The 9,611-nt window shown below is 55.3% G+C and overlaps 1 protein-coding gene across 1 annotated transcript; it reads left to right on the top strand.

The window, feature by feature from the left end:
* The first annotated feature begins 1,662 nt into the window (after positions 1–1,662).
* On the top strand, positions 1,663–9,611 carry LOC105093089 (uncharacterized). Its single transcript, XM_010984907.3, has 2 exons — positions 1,663–4,316; positions 7,812–9,611. The coding sequence occupies exon 1, from the start codon at positions 2,591–2,593 to the stop codon at positions 4,274–4,276; it is 1,686 nt and encodes a 561-aa protein (XP_010983209.2). The 5' UTR covers positions 1,663–2,590; the 3' UTR covers positions 4,277–4,316; positions 7,812–9,611.

The raw sequence follows: 9,611 nt of genomic DNA, 5'->3' as shown, positions 1-9,611 counted from the left end.
TATGCCAAGATCACAGACACAGAGTTCATTACCAATTTACTAATAAATGCTAAATGTGGAAGCTGCCATAGGATGCTGGGTAGACATACTGAGTTAGAGTCTATGATCTTAAACCCACATGTGTCCCCGTCATCCCCCACACTTGGCCACCAACCCCTAATAATAAAGAGGTGATCCCACCCTACCCATGGCCAGGAGCTGTAGGGAGAAGGTATTGAAACTTCTGCAACTCTCAGCCTATTTGGCTAACCTGTTGCGCTGACCTGCGGCTGGGAGGCTCTCAGGGGCCAGGATAACCCCTCAGCCTGCAGACACTCCGCATTCTCCATCCTGGCACTCCACCACCTGGCACAACTCTTTCAGCTGGGACATCGCTTCCTGTTAGAATCTACATGCCTTAAATATTATCTAGTATTAACGTATTAATAATGTTCATCATTAAAACTTCAGTAGTGTGGCTTATTGTGGGGGGCTGTATTGGTAGTTTAAGAGATCCTCAGTAAAGTAAGATCAGAGATGGGAAGATGAGAGAGGCACAGACCCGGAGGGCTTTGGCACCTGCTGATGGGAGGAAGAGAGGGCATGCCCTGGGCAGTGGTTGGGTACCAGCTCTGTTGAAGGGGGTGGACAGAGGCGTCCGGGAGCAGCAGAGTCAGACTAGGAAAGGTTTCTCAGAGGCACTTTGGGAGAGGCCATCTCGCCAGCCTCCATCATCCTCATGCAAATAGTAAGTCCTTCCTAAACACCCTGTCGTTTGTGATGCGGTGCTAACCATGTAGACGGCTGACTGCTCTTCCTCCCATCAGGAGAGATGGGCGCTTCAAAGCCAGATTGGACCCCACATTAAACGTAGCCCAATTCGGGGGTCTCATATTTTCAGTTAAGCCAGATGCTTTCTTTAATCGTCACTTGTAGGTGACATTATCGTTGTTGTTAGCTCTGGGAGTCTGCACTCTTCGGTCTTTTGAAGGATGTTTGCTTATACAACGGGGATGGGGGTGGTGAGGAAGCTGCCATTGCTCTCGCTACGGCTCCAGAAACCGTTTTCCTGCTTCTCCTCCCCTGATTGCTCGAATAGGTCCTGCTCCTGGAAGACGCTGCGATGGCCAGGAAGATGGTGCGGGCGGCGGGCTGGTGCCTGACCTGCCTGGACGCGCTGGAAGCGGCGGGGGACGCGGCCTCGCTGCGCGGCCCCTTCGCGGACCTGGCGGCGGCGCTGCAGCGCCTGGGCGGCCTGACCGCGCGGCGATCCGGGGAGCGCCTGGGCCGCGCCGGCCGCTTGCTGCGGGGCTGCGTCCCCGCGCTGCTCGCGGCCGCCCGCGGTCGCCTCCGGCGACCCTGCGACCCGGAGCTGGCCGCCTCCCGGCGCCACGTCTTCGCTCTGGCCAGGAAGACCCTGGGCGAGCTCCTGGTGGGCCTGGATCCCGGCGCCGCGGCCCCTGCCGCCCGCGCCCCGCACGGCGCGCTCCGCCGGCGCCTGCGGCAGCTGCGCGAGCTGCTGGCGGCGCCCGGGCCCGAGGGGCTGCGCGGCGACCGGCTGGACGCGCCGCTGGCGGCCGTGGTCTGGCACTGCATGCGCCTGGCCGCCTGCTCCGCACCGCCCGAGCGCCTGCGCCTGGTGGCCCGCTGCCGCCGGCTGCTGGAGCTACGGAGCGCCGGCGCCCGGCGCCTGGACCCGATCGGCGGGCCTCCGGGGACGGGCGGGGGGAGCCAGGAGCCGGCGGAGGAGTGCGCGGCGCTGCGGACGGCGACTGAGGACCTCTCCCAGGAGGTCCGCACTGGGCTGCTGCGCCAGATCCTGGACACGTTCACCGACACGCAAAGTCCTCTTCAAAGGCTGGTCCAAGCTGCCTTGGCGACATCCCCAGTCTCCTCCCCATGCGATGGCGAGGCCTTGCCTGAGCGCCTCCAGCGTCTCCTCGCTGCTTTCCATGACCAGGCCAAGCAGATGCTCAGAGTGGCTCGCTTGGTCTTGGTTTGCTGCCCGCGACAACAGACTGGCAAAGACATGGAGGCGACCATGGTCGGCCTTTGGGGGCTTGTGGTCAGAGTGCAACAGCTTTTCTCACAAAGTCCCCAAGGGTCTGGTCTGGACCGGAGCCCTGCTACCCTGCAGGCCCTGCTTCAGGAGTGGGCCAGGGCGTCTGAAGGCTTATTAGCATGTTTTGATGATGTTCTCAATATTCCTGAGTTCCTGAGGGTGTCGGTTCAGGAAATGACCAAACGCTTGGACCTTTTTACATGGACTTTGAGGAGTGGAGATTCCAGAGAGTGTTCTCCACTGGCGGCGTATTTACAGGGCCGAGCAACCCACATAGTGCAGGTGATGAGCAGGTATGTGGACCAAGATCGAGATCCCATTTTCCGAAATGGCCTGAGAGTCTTGATCCAGCAGCTGGAGCAATCGTCCCTGGTCCTGGGTGCAACTGCCCAGCACTGTGCAGGTGGGCACAGCTCTCAGGACTCAGGTGCACTTTTAACCATGGCAAGACATCTGATCTTTTCAGCTCAGAGCATCTAAGATGGGCTGGACGGGACTAAGCACCCAGATATCCTCAGCCCCCTCCGGGACCAAGTCCAAAGGTCTGGCATGGCTAAGAGACAGACTTCTTTCATTCTCCCCTGCCTCCAGGACTGCACAGTTCCTGAACTGAAACACCAGAGGAAGCCTGGGTTGGGGGAAAATGACCCAGGCACCTTCTATCCACCGAGTGACCACCTTTCCTATCCCTTGATTCTTGACACCCATCCACAGAGAGGGGGCTCTCCACCCCCTGCCACCAACAAACCCATCCTTGCTGTAGAGACCCAGAGCCACCAGGGAGTGACCTCAGCTCACTTCATCCTGCAGGAACAGGATGTAGCTATGAATGCAGCTCAGGAGGTCCTGGCTGGAGAGGGACCACTGGTCTCAGAGAGAATAACTGAACTCCAGGAAATCCCATCACTGCCACCTTCTATTATTGACCTAGCAAGGGAGACAGAACATTGCACAACTGCCAGAACTGATAGGCCTCTGGAAGTAGCTCTCCAACTGTCTGGGAGAACCAGGGACACCAGGCAAGGTTTGGTGGTCATAGCCGGTGACTGGTATTCTCTGTGTCAACAGCTATTTTGCAATAACCCAGCAGCTGATCTTCCAGGGAACATGGCGGTGTTCATGGAGCTTCAGCAGAATTTAGCCTCAATGGTCCAACTAGCAGCCAAAAGCGGGCCCATGGATTTGGGTAAAAAGGATTCTGACTCAACTGGGCTCGCAGAAGCACATTTACAAATGCAAGGCAGGTTGGAGGAGGTGGAGACCCATGCTAAACAGCTTTTAGACAAGGTTCTGGCCTCTGGTGGTCTCCAAGCCCCTAGGTCATGGGAAGAGAGCATTGAGGACGGGTGCCTTCTGTGGTCGGTGGCTGTTCAAGACCTGCTCCTCTGCCTGGAGAGGCTCAGTGGGAGACAAGGCCTGTTCCTGCTGCCCCTGAGACAGGCTGTGAAGGATCAGCAGGGGCTGCAGGAAGGGTTGGCTCAGGCAGCAGATGTTTCTCAGAGGTTGCAAGAAGCTGCCAAGCTGTCTTGCCTTCTGTGTGGGGATGAGCAAGCAAAGGGTGAGATCTCCTTTCTGTGCAGGGAAGTCCATGTGCTCACAGACGCTGTGCTGGATGTGGCACCAATTCTGGCTTCCTCCCCCAAACCATCTCCCAGCCTGTCTACTCGCTTTGAACTTCTCTGCTTAGAACTCACCCTTCATGCCAAGGCCCTGACTGGCCACCTTGGCAATATCAATGCAGACTATGAACATGCCCTCCAAGATGCCTTGTGCCCAAAGCTCTCTGCCTGCAAAGACCCCCAGACCCGGCCAGAAATCTCCCTGGAAAGAATAGTGTCTGGTATCCAAGCTGTGCAGGGTATCGTGGCAGGTCAGGAGTCTGGGTCCTGCCAGGAAGACCTTCCTATGGCTCTGGAGAGTATTCTCATCCTCACCAAGGAGGTGGCCCAGAGGGTCCCTGTGCTCCAAGAACACCCAGAGGATTGGCTTTGGTGGGAGTGGGCAGCCAAGGCTCACCATGCCGTGGCCCAGCTCCAGGCCTGGAAAGGTGGTCACACCAAGGCCTGGAGACTCCTGATCCAGTGCCTGAAGCCCAGTGATGAACAGGACCCTGCCCAGCCCCAACCCCACCCTGGGGAGGGTGCATCGGGAGCAGCTGCAGCCAGCAGTGTGGATTCTCAGGGTGCTGCCCCAAGAGACACCCCAGGGTGTTCAGCGGGGACCTTGCATCGCTGATCCAGCCACCACCGGGACAGTCGCAGCAGACCTGGGCATGGTAGGAAAGTCAGCATCTTTCCTCTTCCCCCACCTAGCCTTCTTTCTAGTAACCAAAGCCCCCTGTCAAGTTCCAGAAAAAGCTCTCTTGGTGCCCATGTCTGTAATTCACATCTGGCAGGCAGCACAGGGCAGCCTTTGAGAATCCAAGATCAGGAACCAGACTGCCTGGGCTGCATCTGCCTCTCCCATTTCCAAGTTCTGAGACCTCAGAGCAGTGTCTTAGCTATCTTGGACTTCAAGATTCTAGTCTAGAGAATGGGTACACTGATGCTCTCCTGGCGGAGGGCTGATGAACACATCCATGTAAAACACTTGCACTTGCCCGGCACACGGTTAGTGTCCTGTAGTCGTACCTACAATGGCTGACTTCTATGAAGTCTTTTCATGGCCCCATCTCGAGGGGATTCCTCTTGCTGGACTGACAGCACTCCCACCGTGGACCAGGCTGCGTCATGCCACCTTGACCCCTGCGATGTTACCTCCCTACCCCAATCAGAATTCTTCCGTTTGCAAGTGGCAGGAATCCTTGTAGGCAAAAAGGGAAATTTGCTGGAAGGCTGCTGGGTCTGCTGAACCCCCTCCCTGCACGGTCATTTCCTTCTGGGGCACCAGACAACGCCAGGCACTGTGGAGCCCAAACATTTGATTTGTTTACACAGACTGTGGGGGGTACAGTAGGTTGGCAGTGCCCCCCGAGAAGTCCCCGAGCAGACGCGCTCAGCCCAGCGCAACTTGATCTGACCCCTTCGCGACCTCATGCTTGGCTGCACAGACGTGCCCAAACCTTTCCCTGGGCTTTCTCCCAAGACGAAGCCGACCAGACCATGTGTTCTCCACCCCATGACTCTTCACTTCATTTTTCTGATTAAAATGCCATTACCCTGAGAAAGGCCCTGTTCCCAGAGTAGCTGGGAGGAGGGCAGGCATGGCGCCCTCGCTCCTGCAGCCCACACCGCCTCTGCTCAGACTCCAGCTGTCCCCCAGGCGCTCCTGCTCCACAGGGCCTGGTCCCATGAATCCAGATAACCTGCGGGCTCCTCCTGGTCTGTTTTCCATAAGGTCTTTCTAGCACATACTTAATGCCTCTGACTTCACCTGGCAGATTCCGTTTTTCATCAAAACTCCATACGAGCATTTCACAGAACTGCTGGCAGAGCAGGGTGAGGCTGGCCGCCTGGGGCCGCTGGCACTGGGAACGGGGAGAAGGGCAGGCTAGTCCAGCCCCCGTCACCACTCCTGTCCATGAAGGGGTGCCACCTCTCCTGCTGCAGGCTGCTTTCCTCTGGGTGAAGAGCCAGGCTTCACCTTCCAAGGCTCCTACCCCAAGGAAGCACTCTCCTTCACGCGCACAATTCTAGTGCATAGACTGGGCAGTAGGGACAATGGCTCTGCCTTGAGGGCTACCCCCCGGGAGGGAGAATCACCATCCGAGTGTGTGTATGTGTGTGTGTGTGTGTGTCTGCTCCACCTTCCCACTCCCTGGGGCTCCTGGGGGGCAGAGACACCCTCCACCCAGCCCAGAACGGCACGTGAAACAGCGAGCACCTGGTAAGTCAGAGCCCGCTGAGGGGTTGTGGTCTTGGAAAGGGGCTGGTGTGTCTTCCGGGCCCTTGTTCATTACAACCTGGAAATTCTTTATTCCAGTTATGGGATTGCCAACAGAGTCCTGACCTCTTTCATTATCGAGGAGCCTGGAGACACTTCTAACTTTGGATGCTTAAGATCCCTGACAGTTGAATATGAAACAAGAGTTGAAAAGAGTATTTCCCAGTTTCCTACTTCTTGGCTCAGGGATCACCAATTGCATATGAGCTGAGTTCTCTCCTTTCTCTTCATTTCACCTACTCCGGGGCCCCATCTGGGCAGCCTGCTGGCCCTCAGTGTGTTAGTCCTTCTCCAGAATAGGCTCTGGCTTGCCCCTCCCAGCATTCAGGGGGCATCCCAGCCTGTCTAAAACAAGGCCAATTAGCAGTTTTCAGAAGGTGGGAGATTATTTAATTGGAGACAAAACACATAAAAACGATAGCCAAGCCAGGTGACGTCTCAGGTGCACTAGCACAGAAAGTCTAAACTCGCAGCCACTCAAGTTCAAGGACTTGATCTTATTCATCTTTAGATCCTTCCGGCCAAGCACGCTGTCTGGGGTGTTGCAGGTGCACGATAAGTGATTTAGATTGCTTGCAAGGATGCTACAGACAGCCTGGAAGTGCAGAGGAGGTTCAAATTTGGGGCAAAGCGATCGCGGGAGGGATGGAGCTGATGCTTTAGGTGTCTCTTGAGAGGAGCGCGGTCTTGAGTTGAGCTTCAAAGGAAGCTGGGGATTTGTATTTGCCAGTGAGGAAGGACTTTCCAGGCAATAAAAGCTCTGACGTGAACTTGGACCCAGGGGGTCTCCCAGTGCAGGTGAGTCTGGGGGGCGGGGTGCATGCTTGTGCCTAGATTGGCTTCCAGTGTGGAAGTGAATACCTTATGGTTAGAAAGGAAAACATCTCACCATTAAGCCTTCATTATGGACGCCTGCACCACCGCCAGCCACCTACCTGGCTGGTTGCTATTCTTGGCATCTGGACAACTTCTGAGTTGAACTCAAGCAATTAGGACTCTTCCCAAATGCTTTGCTTCTGTTTGCTCCTGGGCCAAGCTTGGGGCCAACTGCCCGGATGTGGGGCACCCACACCCCGGGGCGGGTCACCTGGGCCCCAACCTACGCAGTCTCCTGGCCCTCGTCTGCCACTTGGCAATTTCTTGTTTAAACATGGCCTGAGCTCTACAGCTACAGCCAAAGGATGCGATTCACCCAACCCCATCCTTGGGGGACTGGTCTCCTGGTCCTATGTCGTTAATGCAGCGCCCTTCCCATGTGCTTGCAAACAAAGACTGGCCAGAGCCCGCCCACAAGGTGGGGGAGGAAGGGACACGTGCCTGGAGTTGTCGTTTGATTTCCATTCCTCTCCTGGTGAAATAACAGCCTCAGACCAAATAGATTCGTGAACTTAGAATTTGCTATCATGCTCGTACTTTTCCAGCAGCTATATTATGTCCCTCTGAGGCATCACTGTGCTACACTGGGGTCTTGGGGGAGAAGTAGGGGTGGGAAGACCCAGAGGCTCCACCCAAGGGCGTTCTCCCTCCTTCCAGCATCCAGGGCACAGCCTCTGCCTTCAGAAGCCCAGGATCTCGTGAGGCCGGGAGACCATCAAGATCACTCTTGACGCTCTGTTACTGGGTTTACCTCCAAGTGCAGAACAACTCGTCTCCATTCCAGAGTTTGGAAAAGGCTTAGCGGAGGCCCCACCCAGGGTCCAAAAAAGGATAACGTGCCCTCACCCGCTTCTGGATGGCAGAAGCTACTGTTTTTCTCACTAGAAAACAACAAGCAAGTTAATGGGAGAAAAAAGTAATTTTTCATAAGAGAATTGTCTTTTCATGTAGAATAATTGTTTCAAGGATTCCTGAATTTTTTCAAGAAGCTGTTGATTCTCTTCTCTTCCAGGTAAGGCCTGAAAATTCACCAAGGGAAAGAAGATGTGGTATTTTAACCATACTGGGATCTGAGTCCGCTGGGTTTCAGTTTATGCAAATTCGGGGTGAACGGAGCGCAGAGTAACGGGGATTCGTGGTTTCCTCTTCTCGCTATTTTCCTGCGTGTTTGGAGAATGTCGCCTAGAGCTGCCGGCACGTGGGGATCAGGAGACCCTCTTGATTCCTACTCTTCTTTTAAAAATGATTAAGAGGCCGTGAACATCCCCACTGTGGCTAGAAGGTCTGAGCATCCGGAATTTCAGCAGTTCCACCCTGTCTTCCTCTTGCAGCCGCAGCAAAACGGCACCCCCTTGCAGCGCCCCCTGCTGTCCAGCCCGGCTGCACGCCGAGCGGGACCCGCCTCTCCCGGAGGATGGCCGCGTGGGCAGTGGGAACAGAATCTCCCAGATTACCCAGCAGATGGCCGAGGAGGTGCTCCTGATGGCTCAGAGTCTGAGGAGAAGAGGACGCATCTTGGTACTGGGCCTTCCGTGGGTGGTGGGAGGCTGGGCACCACGGGGGAAACAGGACTCCCAGCTGCTGCCCTGCAGAAGCCAGGACAGCCAGGAAGGAGGGGACGCTCTCGGAGGCCGTCAAGCACATTTTCAGGCGCTGTCTTCCCCCTCTCTCCGGGTGTATTGTAAAGCTCACTTCATTTCTCTCTTCCCGTCCTCTTTTGGGCTTACTGTTAAGGCTTTGCCTTATTCCATCAGCGAAGGAAATTTGCCAGAAGCTGCAATTTAGCAAAATCAAGGACTCATTCATATCCCGTAGGATGAACTGAAGGGGAGCCATTTATGTCTTTAAAAACTCCCCAAAATAGAGGTAACGGGACTACAGGCTCCTGAGAGATGGCCATTCAGGGCCAGCACAGCCTGGAAGGGGAGGAGGAGGCCGGTTTCCTCTGGCTTTGGGGGGATCAACTTCAGTCGCATGTCTCCTGTTCTAATTCTCTTTAGCCCTCTTCTTGATGCGGTGTAGTTAAGCATTGCTTAACACCAACACACCAACATTGAAAAAAATAAAAGAAGTCCATTACTGAGTGTGGGGACCAGAAGGGAGAGGCAGCCTGGCACCAGGAGCCATTTAGAAAACTCCTTCCGCTGTAGGTCTGCGGGGTGCCACTGGCTCCATGTTCTGCCCTGGAGCTTGGAATTGCTTGAATTAGATATTGGACAAGCCTGTACCCACTCTTTTCTTATCTGGAATTGCAAATACCTCTAATAAACCAAGCCTTTAGCATAGATTTATTAGCATTGATTTTTCCCTTCCAGGAGGAGCTGAGACAGCATGATACATGGAGGGGAGGGAGCTGGGAAGTGGTTCCCCATCAGGGCCAGCCACTACGAAAAGAGTGGGGCAAACAAAATTAAGTTCTGTCCATTAAGTTAGTGTCCAGTCTTCATGGGATTCAGGAGCCCCTCAACAGGGCAGGTACAATGCAGGGTCACTTCATTTTTGCTGTTTGCTGGCAGCTTTCAAGTCCCATCCACTCCTCCTTCTTCCTCGCTTGCTTCACATCTGGGCAAGTCAATAAAAAAGCCCAGGCATGGCCTCTGTTGGTGCCAGTGGGAAGTTCAAACCACCCGAGCCCTGGCTGATGAGTGGAAACCCTCACCCCGGCCCCATCCCCTGCCCACAACGAAAGCCAAGCCCATGCCCCTTCCTTGTTCTCTCGCGCCTTTTCAGAGCCTTTCCAGGCTTGGTTAGGAGCTTGCCCACTCTCTCCAGAAAGCCTCATTATGTGAGTAATAAACCTTTTCGTACCTTC

Source organism: Camelus dromedarius, chromosome 33, assembly GCF_036321535.1.
Source record: "Camelus dromedarius isolate mCamDro1 chromosome 33, mCamDro1.pat, whole genome shotgun sequence".
Classification (NCBI taxonomy): domain Eukaryota; kingdom Metazoa; phylum Chordata; class Mammalia; order Artiodactyla; family Camelidae; genus Camelus; species Camelus dromedarius.
This window is presented reverse-complemented; position numbering and strand designations above follow the sequence as displayed.

Coding starts and splice junctions, on each gene's coding strand:
- LOC105093089 (XM_010984907.3), top strand. CDS start 2,591: ATGGCTAAGAGACAGACTTCTTTCATTCTCCCCTGCCTCCAGGACTGC.